This window comes from Mercenaria mercenaria, chromosome 4 (genome assembly GCF_021730395.1).
Source record: "Mercenaria mercenaria strain notata chromosome 4, MADL_Memer_1, whole genome shotgun sequence".
In the NCBI taxonomy this organism is placed as follows: Eukaryota; Metazoa; Mollusca; class Bivalvia; order Venerida; family Veneridae; genus Mercenaria; species Mercenaria mercenaria.
The window spans coordinates 27497655-27519434 of record NC_069364.1 but is presented as its reverse complement, the minus strand read 5'-3'; the positions used below and the strand labels follow the sequence as shown (position 1 = coordinate 27519434).

Genomic DNA, 21780 nt, shown 5'->3' with positions numbered 1-21780 from the left:
GATGTTTATTGAAATAATACAGTTGATTAGTAAGGTATTACTGCATTTTCAAATTCTTTAAAACGGTCGTAAACATTAAAATGTTCATTTTGAAGACTTTTTGGTACATTTTAATGAATTCAAGCAACATAAAGTAATTTGTCGAACAAAATATTTAGTTAAAAAGTCATTTTACCAATACAGGGTACTATGGCTATCAAAAGTTTTACACTAGCATTGCACACAAACATAAAACATGAAAAAAGACAAGAAAAATAATTACATACATCGTCTTTCCGTCAACCATGTTGGCATTGAATCAGGGTCGCTGAACAGAGTCAAGATTATCCGGGTACATAGTGTGTTTATGTTCAGCTATGATTATCCCGGGCCTGTAGAAACGCTGACTGTTCCTGTTGCAGCAATAACTTTGTTAACAGGCCGTGATTATTTAACAATGACAGCGCAAAAAGGAAAAATTCTAAGTCTAAATTTCAGGCTTATTGCGTCGTTGAACTTGCTGCTTTGCAGTGGTGCTGCAACTTTGTGTAAGAGAAGGGTTATACTCAGAGTTCCATAACTTTTTTAGGGAAAGTGAAATATCCCAAAACGAGTCGTATTAATTTATGTTTACATGCAAGTTATATGCACTTTTCAAATTATAATGTGAAGTTTCCGTGACTTAGTGAATTAGATCGCTGACTTCGATTGTTTTGTCCTTCACTCCTATTGGTTCGAAACTTCGCTTTGATGTAAAGTTTTTCATGTAGGAAAGTCATCCATCTAGTTTACGGAGTGTCAGCTGTTCTATCCAGGTATACTCCCATGCCTGAAATAATGCCGGATGGGCACTTGGGGGGTCTTTTCTCCACCACAAAAGGCTAGAAAGTCGTCAAATGACCTATAATCATGTCGGAGTATTAAAGTAAAACTTAAAAAGATAAATTCTACCGCGTCTTTCGCTTTTGATTCGTGTGTTGTATAGCACAACGCGATGTAAAGAGGTTTACTGAATTAAATTTGTAATTAAATTCAAACTATATCTTAGACATTGTTAACTTTATATTACTCAGACAGTAGTAAAAAGCTTTTGACCAGTATCTCTGGACTATGGACTATGTCGATCTGTGTCGAAGGCTTTTCAGAAGTCAAGTTTTATCATGTCCATCTTTTTTTTCTAGGTTGGCTGCATGCTCATATGTCAGTATCAGAAGTGGCTATATCTTAGAACAAGTCCTCTATGCTAAATATCATAGCGTTTACTAAGCAACAAATCAAAACTGGAAAACGAACATCACTAGAATATCTTCAAATGAAAACAAAATTATTTGCTTTATAAAAAGAAGCACTACAACAAACTATGATCATGTTGCTAAAATCCTTCTCTTAATTCCGGCCTCTTCTTCTTTTATCTGCTTCTAAATACTTTACAGGACCCACTCTGGGGTATCACCGCAAACTCTATCATACACAGCTCCTGAATGTTCTAATCTATAATAAGCAGCTACAATCTAGCATCTATACACTCAGTTTAAACTAAATGAAATATAAAAGTGTCATCTTCGTGCACTTTGACTGGTCACAATAGAATTCTTACCTCTCTCCAGTGTTACAGCAATACAAGAAAGTCTCGGTTGACGCTCCCTTGTACTTTGAATCTAGTAACGTTTACATATATAAATCTGCTATCAGCTTGTTGCTATCAATCTTCCAAGTTACATTCAAGGCAGGTGCATTCATTTAGTTTCATTACCATTATATTTCAAACCATTAAGTTACGTACAGAAAAAAATCTTTGACCTTTCCTTACTCATTGAAATGTAGAATGATAGACCTAGCCATATAGTCACCACTACTGACCTTGGTGCCTATACATTTGTGGCAACTTATCAGTACTTACATCAAAATGCATTTTCATGTTTCAACCTTTATCTTATTTTTTCTCTTCACCAAAAACATGCTTCTACATTAAAGAGAATTCCTATAATTTTTTTCCTTTCATAGAATTTTTTTTAATTCACACATATGATAGGAAAATTTGTGCTGAAAACAATGAACAAATAAAAACAATAGGTCACCAGGCTTGTTTTTGTGAAAAATTGTTTTGAACACACCCACTGTTGCTGACACTGCCAGCGATTTTTCAACATTTTCATAATTTTCTGCTTTTTTATAAATACCAACCAAAATATACATCAAGACAGCACAATACGGATTTTTCCTTTTACATATTTTATTATATACTTATTTGATATCATAGTCATATTTGTAATACTCTATCCCTACAATAATGGGTACAAACGAAAAAGAAATGTTGTTTCATATTTACTTTTGTGAACTTTTTTCAATGAAAAATACCCATAATGAAGAATATTTTTTTAAATTTTGAAAAAACTCTTTCATAGAATTTTTTCATGTTTTTCTTGTGTATAGATAATTGTACTGTGAGCATAAAAATGGCTAAAAATGTATGGGTCACCAGGCTAAATTTTATGTTAAGGCCGCTAGAATACAACACCTGTTCGGACGTAAATGGCGCGAACCTGGCCAAATTGATTACATGTATGTCTGCGAAAAGTTAAAAAAAAGTTTTAAAAATTCTTAATTCTTTCTATAATTGAATAGTAAATAATCTGAAAGGTGATATTGTCTTATCAGTACTAAGTCAATTATCTTACATTATATAAACAACACTGTCTTTGTTCTAAAATGCGATGTGAAAACACAACCACAAAAATAGCAAGATACCTGTCAGGCATGATACTTGTCAATACAACATAAACCAGTATCAACATTTGATTACTGATAAAACTTATCAAAAATGTTATTTCATTCAAGATTCATCATATTTAAGATTGTCTGTAACATGTTTCAACAAATGTTGACTTCAGTTCAGTTTTCCATAGAAAGTGTCGGCTGCGCAGAAAGATGCGCATAAAAAACTATAGGAATTTCCTTTAACATGCTCTTGACTTATTTTACAGTCTAGCTTTAGCTGATGTTGGACTCACCAGCCTTTGAGAATTACTTTTCACCTAAACTGACAAGTGTGTGAACACCCGTCCCTGTAATTGTAAAAAAGGGCGTCGACATTGGGGCGTGCTTTCCGCTTATTGCTTTTCGCTTAATAAAATATCTTCATAATTTATACTTTGGGTTTATTGACTCAAATATTTGGAACGTTTCGGTTATTTTCCAAGAAGCGGAAAAGAAAAAAAAGAAAAGAAATCGTCAAAATAATTTCGATCGTTTACATGCATTTAGTTCGTTACCATGGTCCAGATCTTATGATATTAAGCTTTAGAATTCTAACTTGTATTTGAAATGTCTAATTACGAACAGTTTCTTAAGTCATCTCTCAATAAGGTAACATTTTATTTTGTTATTATTTGTGTTTTTATCAACTGAGGATGAATCATTTCATAAAATAAACACGTTTCATATAATCCCACCTTTATTTATTTTGCCTTAAGGGAAAGCTGGATATTTGTAGAGCATATAAACACAGACACTACTCATATCTCTAAATTTTAAATGCCCGTTAGTGTTTTTTTCACTAAATTAACATCAGTTTTATATATATTTTTGTTAAGTTTTTTTTTCTAGTCATTCTAGTGGTCCTTTTCTCTAAATTCTATTACTTTACACATTGTTCTGAACTAATTGGATATGATGATGATAGTAATGATGATAGTGATGATGATACATGTCTTGAAGGTGGATTTACGGATCCACGACACTTCGCCGAAAGACACCTCGTCGAATACGACACTTTGCCAAACTTGACACTTTGTCTAATCCGACACTTTGCCGAATATGACACTTTGCCGAATACGACACATAGTCGAAGTTACAGTACAGCTAGCGCGGCACCTTCAAAAACCCTTCGACCCTCGCGCGTAAAAATTTTTTCGGGTGTTCAGTTGCGATGGCCTGACACCCGTCGGCCCTCGCGGTCATGAACACAGCGGTTCGCGGTGGACGGCCGCGAGGATTCGCAGTGTTCACGCGCGAGGGACCATCGCGGTCAACGTTTTATTTTAACATTAATTTTTCAACAGTATATAGAAGCATTTAATTGTTAAATTTATCAACTACAATGTATTTATTATAAATACACAATGTATATCATTTATTCAATTTACTCGTCTACCTTTATCAGATCTTGTTATCTACGCCCGAAAAATTTTAATGTTTTGATTTTAGTTTATTGCCATTGACGATTATATCTTTTTCAATAAATTATATCCAAATTGTAAACAATTGTGTGAAGGGATGTTTTACACACACATTGTATCAAATTGCGACACGTTGATTACATTCACAAGATTTTTTCATATAATTGTCTGAACACATGTCAAATTTTGACACGTTATCGGCGTATTTTAAATAAAAAGAGCTCGCACATAATCGTAAGTGTTAAAAACAAAATAAACAAAATAACATAGCCGATAGTTGTTTCTTTTTTCTGAGTGAATATAGTTTTGTTTTCTGTTTTCTCAACTGTTAACTAAAATCTAGAGGCAGCAAGACCACCATATGCATGTAAGAAATAATTAATCCGCCGATCAGACTGTACCAAGTAAGATGTACTATCTCAAAAGCGAATCTCAGAGAACTTTAGAACTCCTAATGTTATGAACATGTTTTTATTTTTTAATTTATATTAGCTTCGGGATTTGAGCAATTGTTTCAGTATTATTACATACTGATTTTATTTATTTTGCAGGTACAGCCGTTGTCAAGAAACGTATACTTTTGTACTTTGTTATATTTATTTTCGTTCCAATCTAGTGTTTTTATACTAACAATACCTAACAGTTATATTGTTTAGCACTTAACGGTTTATCTTTATTATGAATTTGGCATAAAATTAAAAGATTATAATAGAGGTAAGTTGCTAGGTTTCTTTTTCTAATGAATTTATTTGCATTAACGACTAAAAGTTATTTTACAATTAAAAAACGTTCTGTTTTGTAACGAATTTGTATTGCTTTTATTGCTAGTAACAACGTTCTGTTTGGTTCGAAAACGTCTGCATGATAGTTTTTAAAAGTGCACAACTTTTCCAAGTGAATCTGAACAGAAACAGTGTACATAGGTTCTCTTTGAATGTTTTTACAACTAAAGGCCCAGTGCTAAAGGTTCAATGATCAATAATCATTTTAATATATTTGTGTGACTTACAAGCTGATAAAATTTCAGTAATTTATTATATTACGGAATTAATGTAAAATGCTGTTTGGTGAAAAGTATAGTGGTCTTCGAAAGTATTGAGCACACATTCTGAATGTTTTTTTTTTTTTGTCTATTTCAGGCGGAGACTATGCAAGATTAGTGTCTTATTAGTTTTCCTGCAATATTTTGCACAAGGAGTTTTTAACATTTTTCTTTTAATACATATCTACCTAACGTGTTCCCGTCATTGTTCTGTCCTTACCATATTTGGCACATTTTTATTATGCAGTATTAGTACTACAAGTATGTGGGCCTCTGACGAACTGGGAGATGAGATGCAAATGACGAACTGAGAAAAAAACGGAGACATCTGGACACATAATTAATTTTATTACCATTAAAATTATGAGCTATATATGGCAAGGCCAGAACAAGTAATGACCGACGGAACGACAACTGGATGCACCACGACTAGTAACAGCGCCGACAGGACATAATTGCGTCGAAAAAGTATAACGTCGTAGATACATTATTACGTCGGAGATATATAGCATCAGAGACAAATAACGTAGGATACATATAACGTCAGAGATAAGTAACGTCAAAGATATACAACTATGATTTAGAAATATTGCCTAATGCTGCTACATATACTACTAGCTTGTACCGGTCTTCCTTTGAAATTTTTGGTGCTTACGTGACATCCAAAAGACCTCATTCAGATTGATATCTATGTTTCATCAAGTAGCAAAGGTCATTTGTAATGATATGAATGTATGAATATTAATTATCATCAATTTATTAGTATCGTTAGTTTTTTGTGTTTTGTTTTTATATAATGGTTATTTTACAGATGTTTGAATCTTCTTACAGTGTAACTACTCATGTTAAATGTTATTAAATGACAGGTTTTGTAAAAGTTAATAAAGATAATAGGTATGAGTAGATTTCTTGGAAGCACAGAGCACAAAAAGCAGATTCAGAGCCCGCATTTGCAAAGTAGAACCATAGCAAAAATAAAACCTTTTAAGTACACTGAACTCTAACATGTAAACTAATAAAAACTCGAGGGTAATGAAATGTGCAGCATCCTCCACCAACCATCACCACCCCATCAAAACCTACCATATGACGGAACTTCACTTCACAGTACAGTATGTATAGACAAGTGGATCGACTCGAGCATCCCGAAAGATCAGAGAAAAAAATAAACACAACAGAGATGACTCCAGCAACCCGAAGGTCCAGAGAAAAACAAACCACACTGAGACCACATAAAGAGAGTCTTTTTTTCGGTCACCATATGGCATTTATGACTGTTTAGTTAATAAATGAGCAAGAGGGTGTAAAATAACAGACTATGTCTATTTGTATTTGAACAAAAACTTCATATTCATCTTCTTCTCAAACACCAAATTCGCCGCTCGCTTACGTTTACCTGTAATTAAAAAATGCAACTGTTTCTATTGTTTACAGAAAAAGTACATGTAAATATTACAACAATATGCGGAATTCCGAAAACAAAAGGTATGTACCTAAGTCTCATATATCATAAAAGTGTGTATTAAATATTCATCTAATCAGAAATGAAAATAATAAATCAAAGACTCGAGTAAAAAGTTTTGAAATACTATTAAATATATTCATCTTATCACAGATTGTCAACAAATATGATAGTAATTATATTATTAAACATATTACGAACAAATAACAATAATTATTTGATGAGTAGCAATCATAGAACAGTGTAAAGAAACTTACCAATAATTTCTAAACAACTGAAAAATGACAAACAAGCGAAACAAAAGAGCGTATTAGGTACCGTAATAAATAAAACAGTAAGAAACAGCTGTTAGTAAAACATAATTTGTAAGGTATTTGTTAGATGAGGTGCGAATAGCATAAAATTAACTCAACAATCGATTTAGAAATGAACAATAGGATTAAAGGTTTATACGCTTGCAGTGACCTGAAAATAGAAATAAAACTGTTAGAACGAAACAAAGAATATGCAACTCTATTTAGATTTTACAGAAAATACAAAACAATGTGATAATTACTGTTACATATCATAACATCGCGACTGATTACGAGTATACGGACGAGGTATACATCCTAAATAATTAGTTTGTATATGCATAGACAATTTAAGCATTTATATTTATAAATTATGAGATGAATAATTCTTTCAAAAAGTATTGAATGAACACCAGGTTTCCTCGCGGCCGACCACCACGGACCATCGCGCCCGTCCATCGCAACGCGCGGTGTTCGCTGCCTCCGGCAATGACCATTCCTGAACACCCGAAATATCCGATATGACACCCGTCGCGGCGGACAGTAAAAACGAACACGCGAATTGGAATTGCGGCGACGGGTGTTCAAATGAAGGTTCCGCGCTAGCTGTACTGTACATACTCGTCGAATTTGGTCGAAAGTTGGTCTAAAATAATCGGAAAAGGAGTACTTACAATGTTGAAAAAAAAATCGGAAAAGGAGTACTTACATATTGAACGAGAAAAGAAAGCGGAAACATTTTATTAAACTGTGCTTGATTTATAACAAAATCGATCAGGTAGATTTATCGAGTTACAGTCTCTTTATTAGTATCTTATGTTGTATGCTATTCCCCTCAGAAATTCTTCAGACGATCGTTTCCCAAAGTCCTGTACCACTCTCTGCGCGGCCTTCGCACTTTCTGTTTTCGCAACGCCAATATACCTTTTCAGACACTCCTCTATCGTTACAATAGTTAAATCCTTTTAAAGTCATTTTTGTTTGCACCACGTAAACTAAGAAAATATTCAGGCTTTTCCTCCATTACTTGTTTGCTTTTACACTTTACAATAACATATCATAACAAATATACTGAAACTAAAATTATAATTATACTTACCCGTAGGCTTCTCCGGTCCAATTCATAAGAACTTTGTTCACCAAATAACACGTTTCTAATCAATTATGGTTATTTACCCATTGAGTAAACGGTAAACGTAAGCCGATGATACAATCAATTTTAATCATAAAGGCCTTTGTCAAACGTAACAATTTCGACCAAGTGTCGTACTTTATATGAAAATTAGACCAAGTGTCGGATTCGGCTAAGTGTCGGATTCGGCCATGTTTCATCTTCGAGGAAGTGTCATATTAGACCAAGTGTCTTTCGACCAAGTGTCGTGCACCTATTGAAGGTCATTGTACAAAGTGATACTACGTAGGACTCCAAGAAAATTTAAGAGGGACTCCAAAATCTGAATGTTAGGCAGTCTTGTCTCCATGAAATTGAATCCAAATGGAAGCCCTGATTATAGGAAGTGTCTAGCTGTCCATAAACAGGACGTATAACCTGTTAAACTATATTTATTCAATATTTGTGTTAAAAAAATGAAAACTAGAAAGTAAGTTATTAACTGTCAGTGTTTGAAAGGAAGCAGCAAGTACACCTGAATCAGTGACTTCAGCTTTCAGTTATGCATTCCAGTTTCCAGCCACAGTGACACATTATGTTGTTGACCAGCATCCTGTTTCTTTTGTTTGAATCATTTTTAGCTCGGCTATTCATAGAATAGTAGAGCTATTGGACTCACCCATGCGTCCGCGCCTGCGTCCCGATTTGGTTAAGGTTTTGTATGTAAGCTGGTATCTCAGTAACCACTTGTGGGAATGGATTGAAACTTCACACACTTATTCACTGTGATAAACTGACTTACACTGCACAGGTTCCATAACTTTATTTTGCTTTCTTACAAAATTATGCTCCTTTTTCGACTTAGAAATTTTTGGTTAACGTTTTGTATGTAAGCTGGTATCTCAGTAACCACTTGTGGGAATAGATTGAAACTTAACACACTTATTAACTGTGATAAACTGACCTACATTGCACAGGTTCCATAACTCTATTTTGCTTTTTTTACAAAATTATGCCCCTTTTTCGACTTAGAAATTTTTGGTTAAGGTTTTGTATGTAAGCTGGTATCTCAGTACTTACTGATTGGAATGGATTGAAACTTCACGTACTTGTTCACTGTCATGATCTGACATGCACTAAGCAAGTCCCATAACTCTACTCTTTTTTTAGCTCACCTGAGCCAAAGGCTCATGGTGAGCTTTTGTGACCGCTCAATGTCCGTCGTCAGTCGTGTGTCATCAGTCCGTCAACATTTCCTAAAAAAATCTTCCTTCTTGAAAACCACTAGGGCAGAATTACACCAAACTTCACAGGAATGATCCTAGGGTAGCCCCCTTTCAAATTGTTCAAAGAATTGAATTCCATGCAGAACTCTGGTTGCCATGGCAACCGAAAGGAAAAACTTTAAAAATCTTCTTCTCAAAAACCAGAAGCCCTAGAGCTTCGATATTTGGTGTAAAGCATTGCCTAATGAACCTCTACCAATTTTGTACAAATCATGACCCCAGGGTCAAAATTGACCCCGCCCCAGGGGTCACTTGATTTTACATAGGAAAATCTTAGAAAATCTTCTTCTCAAAAACCAGAAGCCCTAGAGCTTAGATATTTGACATGTACATGTAGCATTGCCTAGTAGACCTCTACTTAAATTGTTCAAATCATGACCCCAGGGTCAAAATTGACACCGCCCCAGGGGTCACTTGATTTTACATAGGAAAATATTCAAAAATTTTCTAAAAATAAACCAGAAGGCCTAGAGCTTAGATATTTCACTTGTAGCATTGCCTAATGGACCTCTACAAAATTTGTTCAAATCATGACCTCCGGGGTCAAAATTGACCCTGCCACAGGGGTCACTTGATTGTACATTAGAAAATCTTCAAAAAATTTCTAAAAATAATACAGAAGGCCTAGATCTTAGATATTTGACATTTAGCATTGTCTAGTAGCCTTCTACAAAATCTGTTCAAATAATGACCCCCCCCCCCCCCCCCCCCCCCCCCCCCCCCCCCCCCGGTCAAATTGACCCCGCCCCATGGGGTTACTTGATTGTACATAGAAAAATCTCCAAAATTTTCTAAAAATAAACCAGAAGGCTTAGAGCTTAAATGTTTGACATGTAGCAGTGCCTAGAGGACCTCTACAAAATTTGTTCAACTCATGACCCCAGGGTCAAAATTGACCCTGCCCGAGGGGTCACTTGATTTTACATAGGAAAATCTTTAAAAAAATTCTAAAAATAAACCAGAAGGCCTAGAGCTTAGATATTTCACATGTACATGTAGCATTGCCTAGTGGACCTCTACAAAATTTGTTCAAATCATGACCCCCGGGGTCAAAATTGACCCCACCCGAGGGGTCACTTGATTTTACATAGGAAATCTTCAAAAAATTTCTAAAAATAAACCAGAAGGCCTAGAGCTTAGATATTTCACATGTAGCATTGCCTAATGAACCTCTACAAAATTTGTTTAACTCATGACCCCAGGGGTCACTTGATTTTACATAGGAAAATCTTCAAAAAAATTCTAAAAATAAACCAGAAGGCCTAGAGCTTAGATATTTGACATGTAGCATTGCCTAGTGGACCTCTACAAATTTTGTTCAAATCATGACCCCCAGGGTCAAATTGACCCAGCCCCAGGGGTTATTTGATTGTACATAGGGAAATCTTCATAAATTTGCTAAAAATAAACCAGAAGGCCTAGATCTTAGATATTTGATATGTAACATTGCCTAGTAGACTTCTACAAACTTTGTTCAAATCATGACCCCAGGGGTAATATTGACCTCGCCCCAGCGGTAACTTAATTGTACATAGGAAAATCTTCAAAAAATTTCTAAAAATAAACCAGAAGGCCTAGAGCTTAGATATTTGACATGTAGCATTGCCTAGTGGACCTCTACAAATTTTTTTTCAAATCATGACCTTGGTGTCAAATTGGCCCCGCCCGAGGGGTTTCTTGATTGTACATAGGAAAATCTTCCAAAAATTGTCTAGAAGTAAACTAGTTTGTTTTTTAAGATAGAGCCTTGAAATTTGGATGACAAGTACAGTTTTGCACACCGATCTGAAAACTGACTTTCATTGACCGTGAATATGACCTACTGACCTACTTTCTTAATATTTAGCATCAGTTTGATATTTGAAACATTTAGCTCATATTACTCAGGTGAGCGATCAAGGGTCATCATGACCCTCTTGTTTCAAAGTTATGCCCCTTTTTCGACTGGTTAGATTTTTGTATGTAATCTGATATCTCAGTATCCATAATTGGAATGGATTGAAACTTCACACACTTGTTCACTGTCATGATCTAACATGCACCGTGAAGGTCCCATAACTCTACTTTGCATTTTTACAAAATTATGCCCCTTCTTCGACTTAGCAGTTTTTGGTTAAGTTTTTGTATAAGCTGGTTTCTCAGTATCCACAAATTGGAAAGGATAGAAACTTCACACACTTGTTCACTGTCATGATATGACATGCAGTACAGAGGTTCAATACCTCTACTTTGCATTTTACAAAATTATGCCCCTTTTTCAACTTTTGTATTCATTCAATTGACAAGGCTGTTGAATAGTCGAGCGTTGCTGTCCTCCGACAGCTCTTGTTTAAATTGTTGGATACATTTTATTATTCATTTTATTGTCTGGTTTCGATGGAAACTTTTATTGTTTACCTGATCCTAAAAGACGAAAGCCTTGCCCAAACCACATGATTAAACAGTTTATGTGTGGATATATTGCAAAGTGCTTTTTGCATAGCCATTATTATAGCCAGGAATTAATTTTGCAAAGTCTCTGACATTGTGATGTGATGTTAACTGCCCAAAAGTAACCTTTTAATCCTGGTAATAAATACACCAGAAATACATAAACTGGCAGAACTTGGGTAAAGCTGCAAAAGTGAAATATGGCAGTGGTCATTTTGATTTTTTTGGTCTGGTTTGGGAAAAAACATAATTGTCTTTGCATTGGGAATACTCAGTTTACAGGGGGTAATTTTATAGGGAAAATGGGCCTGATATCCCGTCAGGGCAAATGTACATCTCAGTACTAATGGGTCCTCTCATTTCTAAGGTTGCATTTCCAGCAGGCTTATGTTGAAGGTCAAAAATCAGACACCTGATCTGTCTTGAGTGTCTTTTCTGGTGATCCTGAAGGCTTGTTGGTCAGGTGTTAGGACCCTACCTTTTTTGTCCTATATAAATGATGTTCTAGTCATATTTTTGAGCAGAATTGCGGATTTCTCGAGCTCTGTTATTACCTTACTCAGCACGGTATCATTAAATTCTTTCTTGCCTGGGAGAATACATCTGTGATGTAGTCCCCCTATACTGTTCGGTCTAGCCTCAGCCTACACGTCTGTGCAGAGGCTAGTCCCTTTCTATAAATTGTAAGTTGTAAGGTTTTAACTAAAAGCCAGGTTAAACTTTTAAAAGTTTTATCTGTTGTATTTTTGCACATTACTAGGCATTCCCTATGAACATGCCTGCTAGTTATAATCATTAGTCATTGTTCAGCAGTAATATGTAGATCTAGAGAAAAAAGCTTGTGCATTAATTTAATCCAAGTTTAAAAAAAAGCAGTGACAGAATCAGATATTATTGAAAAGAAAATGATGTTGTAATATTATAACTGTTTCAGTATAAGAACCCTGATATTGCAAAGCGTGATGTTCTTGGTGTTTTCACAACTTTTGGTGACCTGAGGCCAAAGATTGATGACTTTGGTAAGTAATCTAGTAACATGTACAGGCATTAACATCAAATTTAATTTGTGTATTTTAATTTAAATGGCAGAAAACTTGTACGTAGCGGAGAGTTTAGCATATATAGTGAGCTTAAGCATAGACAACTGTAATCACAAGCTCACAAAGCCTTTAAAGTATGTTTTTAAACTATTTTCGTATGTATTCAGTTTATTGTTCATGATTCAGTTTTGTTTGCTGTCGAGCCCGCTTGCGGATGCAAAGACATAGTTGTCCAAATGGCTGTTCAGTGTATGTGCGTCCGTGCATGCGTCTGTACGTCCGTCTGGATTTATTTGTCCGGACCATAACTTTGACATGCATGGAGCAATCTTGTTTATATTTGGCTTGAATGTTAACCTCAGTGAGACGGAGTGTCTTGCGTAAACCCCAGGTTCCTATCTCAAAGGTCAAGGTCACACTTACAGGTCAAAGGTCAAATTCAAAAATGACTGTCCGGAGCATTCCTTCTTGCATGGAGGGATTTTGATGTACATGTAACTTGGCACAATTGTTCACCATCATGAGACGGAGTGTCATGTGCAAGAAGCAGATCCCTAGGTCTAAGGTCAAGGTCACACTTAGAGGTCAAATGTCAGATGCAAGAATGACTGTCTGGAGCATTTCTTTTTGATGCATAGAGGGATTTTGATGTAACTTGGCACAATTGTTCATCATCATGAGACGGAGTGTCATGCACAAGATTCTAGAATTACTTCCCTTTGTTATTACTATAGGTCAAAGGATACAAGACTGACAACTTTGTTCGGAGCATTTCTTCTTCATGCATGGAGGGATATTGATGTAACTTGGCACAAATGTTCACCCCCATGAGATGGAGTGTCAAGCGCAAGAACCAGGTCCCTAGGTCTAAAGTCAAGGTCACACTTAGAGGTCAAAAGTCAGATACAAGAATGACTTTTTCTGGAGCATTTCTTTTTGATGCATTGAGGGATTTTGATGTAACTTGGCACAATTGTTCATCATCATGAGACGGAGTGTCATGCGCAAGATCCTAGAATTACTTCCCTTTGTTGTTACTATAAATAGCTTATATTCATAACTTTTTTTATTACTGGTCGTAGGGAAAAATCAAGACCACTTTTCTGTAGTACAACATGCATGTTACATCCAATTTTCAGGTGAATTTTGACCTATCTCTACTGGTGAGGATTTTTATGTGGACCTAGAATTTTTTTTTTTTTTTTTAAGATTTACATCCCTTAGTTGTTACTTTAAATAACTTATATTGTAACTTTTTGCAATCTCTTTTTTATTTGGCATAAATGTTTGCCTCAATGAGGGAGTGTCATGTGCAGCTCCCAGTCCTTTTGACAGCTGGCGGGCTCGACATGTTGCCCGTGGGCATCTCGTTTTTAAAGAACTTGTTTCTTTTTTGCTAAGTGAGTACCGTTATCACTGGATCTGCTATAAAACTCCTTATATCTTATTTAAACTTTGTGTTCACTTCAGTGTTTAAATATGACAATTCAAAGCAAACACTGGTGAGGGCAGAAATCAACAAGTATCAGTGTTTTTTTTCCTGGCCAATTTGGGGCCGAAATTGGGTCCCAATCCCAATGGCAAATACATTGTAGGCATTTTACGACGCATTTTTCCCAATTGAAAAGGCCCCGGCCACATTCCCAAATTAGTGGGGAAAAACACTGAGTATATAACTTTTGAGTATTGTAAAATTGTTTTCCATTGGTCTGATATTAATGTTTATTCCAGTGTTCAACGATGGTACTAGGAAGTCACTATTACAGCTAGATGGAACCATACCTGTTAATTATAAAGGTAAAATCACAGTTTAATAATTTAAGAAAAATCCCCTCTTCTTGTTTTTACCCTTTTAGCTGAGCATATCTTGGTTCATCCTCACAATGAATAGCAGTACAGACACACCTGTATATAAAGATCATGTTATTCATAAGACAAAAGCATGCTCTGTATAGGTTGTCTTAAATTTCACAGGTAAAAAAAAAATTAATGGATGAAGCAAGTAATTGTTAAAGAGTCAGATTGGGTTTTACTGTAGACGATTTTATTTACATTGTATAAGCTTTTGAATAAGTTTACGAACATTGATACATATTTCACTTTGTAGGTTCAATATACAATATACCGATATGTATCTGGTTGATGGACACACATCCGTACAATCCACCAATGGTGTATGTGAGACCAACATCCACAATGCAGATAAAGTCAGGCAGAAATGTAGATATGAATGGAAAAATTGATCTTCCATATCTTAGAGAATGGAAATATGTAAGTAACAAATGACAGACATACAGTGAAACCAGAGTTTTTTAGCCGATTTATTCAAAGAATAGGTAGCACTATTGGACTCATCCGTGCATCGGCATTCGCATCAGCATTGGTGTTCCGATTTGGCAAAGATTTTTTTTTTGTATGCTCGTATTTCAGAACCACTAGTGAGAATAGATGGAAACTTCACACACTTATTCACTGTGACATACTGACTTGCACTGCATAGGTCCCATAAGTCCATTTTGCATTTTTACAAAATTATAACCTTTTCAAGTTGTTCACAAATTTACTGATGTAGTATATTAGCGTTTTGCTATGTATAATGTTATTTAGAGACTGACCTATTCAGAGCTGCATAGAACAAGAGAACACTGCACCAGATACTGTATAGAGGGTTAATTCTGTGGGCAAAAAATTCTGCAGTTTTGTCCTAAAATGGGCCTAGTTTATTTCTGCGGTTTCTATTTCTGCGACCTTCTAGAAAAGCAGGAATTAATTTTTGCGGTTTGCATTAACTGGAAGTAAATTCTGTGCATGGGAAATAGCTACTGCATTACTACGTCATAATCAACGACTCAAATGTGTATCGTTCTCGTTAGTTGAATTGGCACAGCTGATTTATGTTTAAATCTGATTTCTTTTCATTACTGAGCATGATCAAAAGTCAGAGTTAAAAATAAAACTGTAGGTCTAGAACTGGTAATTCATTTTGAAAGACATTTTCATAAAATGTAATGCTGCTGGTAGAAAAATTTACGATTTATTTACAAATATATACAAATGCAAAGTCTAGAACAGAGCCCGTTCACAGTCCATTCAGTTACAATAGTAACAACACACAGGAATTAGTTTCACAGTTCGTCGTCAGTTAAGGTACACATTTATATAACGTTTGTTAAACTTTTCACAAACCTAGCGTGTCTTGTGATATACACTTGTAAAGATTACACGCCCGAAACGATAACCATTCATTCGTGGACAATAGATTTACAGTAAAACCTGTCTTAGGCAGCCAGCCAAGGGAGTGGGAAAAAGTGGCTGCTTATTGCAGGTGGCTAATAATGCAGGTAATTTATAGAATGAATGACCAATTTGGGAAATGAGACACTGGCTGCTTAAGACAGGTTGGCTGCCTTATAGAAGTGACCACTAAAGCAGGTTCTCTGTTTACAATAACAACAGCAATCAACCACAATCGATACGGTGTGAATAACTTGACAGCAGACGAAAAGCTCGTGAAATAAAGATAACGGGTCATTATATTAAACGAAGTATCAAAGTTTATTTCTGCGTCAAAAATTCTGCTGATAGTTTCAATGTGCGGAATTTATTTCTGCATGACAGCCTTGACCCGTAAATTTAGCAGAAATAAAAACCCGCAGAACTAACCCGCTATATGGTAGAGGCTAAACTCCCTCCCTTTTGGTGTCTTAATTCCAAACACAAGTAGATTACCTGAGTGGGCAGTAACAGATAATAAATGAAAAGGCTGTGTTGTTAAATTATTACCTTGATTATTATTCAAGTCTACCAGTTTTTACATGATAATTCTTTTTATGTAGAACTTAAATTAAATGAGAGTGATGAGAGATACAATTTTCATGGTGATATTCAAAAGTTTACATTGTATTATTCAACAATTTACATGGTATTATTCAGCAATTACGTGGTATTATTCAACAATTTACGTGGTATTATTCAACAATTTACATAGTCTTTGTTATATTTAACTCAGGGCTTTCAGCAGGTTCTGAAACTCAAGAGTCATTGACTCTTCAGCCTATATTTTCAAGGGTCAAAATCAGATTTTCAAGAGTCAAGATCAGCCTTTCAGGGGTCAAGCTATACTGTTAATAATGTAACTCGCACAGACTTTACATTAGTCATTACAGATTTTCTTAAGCAATTCATATTTTAGTTGTCTTATTTTGCACATTGCCTAAAGGTGGGTGGGGTTTGGTGTTTTTCATGATTTTATTCTTCTGCAAATTCTTCTAAATAAGAGAATGGTTTGGCACCAGTGATCATATTTTTCTTAAATGCAGACTTTTTATTTAGATTGTACTTGAAAAATCTTGTAAGAAATGATAAAACTGTCCGAAAATGGCGGTCGCGAAAACGAGTGACAAATATGGAAAACGAAAGTAAACATTTAAAATTCTTGATAAAATACCTGTTTTAAATTTCGTTTTTTCACCATACCACTTATAATTTCTACTTATGTAAAGCATTTAATTTGTTTTGGACCAAACAAAGCCTCAGCAATGATAAGAAATTTGCTACAGACCGTGACGGCCAACCGGCACGTGTAATCAAGCACACAAAATAATTAACAAGTGGTACAAACACGATAATTCAAGGCTGCTTTGTTTATCTATTAACTTTTACACATTGATCAACAGACACCTTTGATAATGACAGGTCATTATTGCACAAAAAACAAACCGCGAGATGTCCACGTGTCAGTCGTTGCTAGCGTGATTGACATCTGTCAGTAGCTAATTAACATACGACGCTCCGCCTACTGTCATACTTCTGCTTGTGCCGGCGAACAATATTGAAATTTACTGGATTTTGATTGACAAGGGGCAGAACTTTCGAACTCAGACGCATCAAAGTAAATTTCCGCGAGTCAAGCCGACGCACGGGGCATATTCTATGCGGGTCAAATACAAGTTTTTCGCGGGTCAAAACCAGGGACCTCGGGTCAACCAAACACCCTGATTTAACAATTTACATGGTATCATGGTATTATTCAGCGATTTAAATTTCATGATATTATTCAATGATTTACACCATATTATTCAACAGAGTGTGTTGATTTTTTCAGCCAAATTCTGATCTGCTAGGAATGATTCAGATTTTAACCATAGTATTTGGAGAGGAACCGCCTGTGTACTCCAGACAACAGCAACAGCAGCCTCCAGTACGATACCCGAACCAAACACCATACCCACCCACTGGTCAGTATTGTCACTGTGTGCATATGAGCCGCATCATAAGAAAACCAACATTGTGGCTTTGCGACCAGCATGGATCCAGACCAGCCTGCACATCCGCGCAGTCTGGTCAGGGTCCATGCTGTTTGCTTTCAAAGCCTATTGCAATAAGAGAAACCATTAGCGAACAGCATGGATCCTGACCAGACTGCACAGATGCACAGGCTGGTCTGAATCCATGCTGGTTGCAAACGCACTATGTTAGTTTTCTCATGACGTGGCTCATATGATATTATGACAAGGAGAAAAATATGTCAAGTTTTACATAAGTTAAAAAATATGATTTAGATCCATTTTTATGAATAATGCCAATTTACCCTTTTTATGTCTCCCACCACACAGTGGTGTGGGAAACATATTGATTTACTCCAGTCTGTGTGAGTGTCAGTCACAAAGCTTGTCCGCACTCTAAGTCGAATATTGCTCATCTGATCTTCACCAAACTTGAACAAAATGTGTTTGACCATAAGACCTCAGCCAAGTTTGATAACTAGCCAAATTGGCCAAGACACTTCAGAATTATGGCCCTTGACAGTAATTAATGAATCACCTACACTCATAAAAATGCTGAAGTCTTCATTCTCAAACATGCACCAAAAACCATTCATCTTGTCTGCACTCTAAGCCAAACATTTCTGATCTGATCTTCACCAAACTTGAACAAATTGTGTTTGCCAATAAGACCTTGGCCAAGTTCGATAACTAGCCAAATCCGCTCAGCGTCTTTGGAATTATGGCCCTTGACAATAATTAATGAATCACCTAGACTCATAAAAATGCTGCAGTCTTCATTCTCAAACATGCACCAAAAACCATTAATCTTGTCCGCACTCTAAGTCAAACATTTCACATGCGATCTTCACCAAACTTAAATAAAATGTGTTTGCCAATAAGACCTTGGCCAAGTTTGATAACTAGCCAAATCGGCCCAGGGTCTTCGGAATTATGGCCCTTGACAATAATCAATGAATCACCTAGACTCATAAAAATGCTGAAGTATTCGTTCTCAAACATGCACCAAAAACCATTCATCTTGTCCGCACTCTTAAGTCAAACATTTCACATGCGATCTTCACCAAACTTGAACAAAATGTGTTTGACCATAAGTTCTCAGCCAAGTTTAATAACTAGCCAAATCGACTCAGGCACTTAGGAATTTTGGCCCTTGAATTACCAAAAATCAGTCTTTTTTCACAGAATATTTCTCATCCAATCGTCACCAAACTTAAACAAAATGTGTGTGACCATAAGTCCTCTCCCAGGTTCGATAACTAGCAAAATTGGCATAGGCACTTCAGAATTATGGCCCTTGAATTACTGAAAATCAGCCATTTTACTCTTCAAAGGTATATTTGTTGTTACTAAATTGTATAAAAAGACTGACTTGGTGTTTAGATGATTAGGCAGTTGTGGGAGACATGCGCTTTTCTCAAAAGCACCTCTAGTTCAAACTTGTGTTCATTCATATGTCCATTTATCCAGCTGAATTTGTGTTGTGCATGTCTCAAAACGTATTTGACCAGGAGGAATGAAACATCATAGGGTTGTTATTCAGCATGTGAATTTGTGCACCTTTAGGTTTTTATTCAGCCAGATGATAGTTATTGCCCCTGACTTGGTAAAAATATGCTGCATGAAAGGACTTTAAAGTTTGTGTTGCATACAGTGTACATCTCAGTAAGTATTTGGCTTGGAGTCGTGATAATTATAGGAATATTGGTCAGCATGTGAAGTTGTTCAACTAGGATTTTGTTTAGGATTTCATTTTGCAGTACTAGAGTTATGACCCCTGACTTAGTCAAAGAGGATACATTAGGACCTAAAAGTTTGTGTCACATGTATCTCAAAATGTACATTTTGTATTTGACCTGAAGTCATGAAACATTATAGGAATGTTGGTCAACATGTGAAGTTGTGCACCTGGGGGTTTTGTTTTGGATTCAACACCCCCTTTGGCCATCCTTCCCTCTCCCCCATCCAAAAAAGCAATATATTTTACTCAGTTTGTTTTATCCTGTGTTTCTTCATGCTTTTGATTTGAAGTATCCATACAATACCCCCTTCTTATGACTCACAGGGGCCTCTGTGGCCAGTTGGCTAGGGACTTTGAATCACTTGCCCCTCACTGATGCTGGTTCAAACCAAGCTCGGTGGTTGAATTCTTCATGTAGTAAACCATCCAGTTGGCTTACTCAAAAGTCTGTGTCCCTACCTAGGTGTCCTCCCGTGATGATACAAATTGTAATGCACCTTGGGTTTTCCTCCATCGTAGAAAGCTGGAAAGTAGTCATATGACTTATAATTGTATCGATATGATGTTAAACCCAACTAAAAAAAGAACTGATGACTCACACCTCAATCCATGGTAATACGGAAAGTTTAACTAAGTCGTTTTGCATTTTCATCAAGTATTTTATAAATGTATAGTGACAGGCAGTCAGGACACCAGTGTCTTATGGACACACATCTAGTAAGGGCGTTCGGCTGACCTGAGGTCCCGGGTTTTGACCCACGAAAATCTAGAAAAATTCGTATTTGACCCGCATAAATTACGCCACGTGCGTCGGCTTGACTCGCGGAAATTTACTTAGATGCGTCTCAAGTTCGATAGTTCTGCCCCCTGTTCATCAAAATCCCAGTGAATTTCAATATTGTTCGCCGGCACAAGCAGAAATATGGCAGTAGGGGGAGCGCCCGTATGTTAATTAGCTCCCAAACAGATGTCAGTCACGCCACGCGCCAAAATGACACGTGATTATCTCGCGTTTGTATTTAGTACAATATGCCTTGTCATTATAAAAGGGTGTTTATTGATCAATGTGTAAAAGTTAATTGATAACAATGCAGCTTTAATTATCGTGTTGAAACCACTTGTTAATTATTTTGTGTGCTCGATACGATTACATGACCGGTTGGCCGTCACGGTCTATAGAAAAATTTATTATCATTGCCGAGGCTTTTTTTGGGCCAAAACAAATTAATAAGCAGAAATTATACTGGGTATATGAGAAAATGAAATTTAAAAACAGTTATTTTTTCAAGAATTTTAAATGTTACTTTCGTTTTCCGTTTGTCACTCGTTTTCGAGACCGCCATTTTCGGACATTTTTATCATTTCTTACAAGATTTTTCTAGTACAGTCTGAATAAAAAGCCAATAAAACATCTGCATTTATGAAAAATATGATCACTGTTGCCAAAGCAGCTCTTATTTAGAAGAATTTGCTGATAATAAAAGCATGCAAAGCACTAAACCCCACCCACTTTTAGGCAATGTGCAAAATAAGACAACTAAAATATGAAATGTTTAAGATAATCTGTTATGACTAATGTACTAGTTTTAGATAAAGTCTGTGAGAGTTGCATTAATAAGGCCTAAAAAAAAATCTTTGTATCTGGTAACATGCTCAAAATAATTAGGATAGGAAGGTCGGAACATTTTTTTTTTTTTGGAAGTTTTTTTATTAAGGGAGACTTTTCGGAAATTATTTTTATGTCAAAAAATAATTACAAATAAGGGGGTTATGCCTTTAGAGCATCAGTAAGTTGATTTCTAACATCACTGGCCATGTTTAAAGCATAAAATGTGCAGTTTTGCATCTTTTTGTTAAAAAGTTGAAAAAAATATTCTCCAAGGCCATAAAAACATTTAGGGTCGGGCCAAAAATTTAGGGTAGGTCGGGATAC

At 35.9% G+C, this 21780-nt stretch overlaps 1 protein-coding gene across 1 annotated transcript in view; it reads left to right on the top strand.

The window, feature by feature from the left end:
* The first annotated feature begins 3159 nt into the window (after window positions 1-3159).
* Window positions 3160-21780, top strand: part of LOC123552779 (tumor susceptibility gene 101 protein-like) — a 38687-nt gene continuing 20066 nt past the window's right edge. Inside the window, exons 1-5 of the mRNA XM_053540829.1 lie at window positions 3160-3345; window positions 12716-12800; window positions 14553-14618; window positions 14929-15092; window positions 17926-18058. Of these exons, the coding sequence (XP_053396804.1) occupies window positions 3304-3345; window positions 12716-12800; window positions 14553-14618; window positions 14929-15092; window positions 17926-18058 (490 nt within the window). The 5' untranslated portion in view covers window positions 3160-3303. The remainder of the gene's footprint in view (window positions 3346-12715; window positions 12801-14552; window positions 14619-14928; window positions 15093-17925; window positions 18059-21780) is intronic.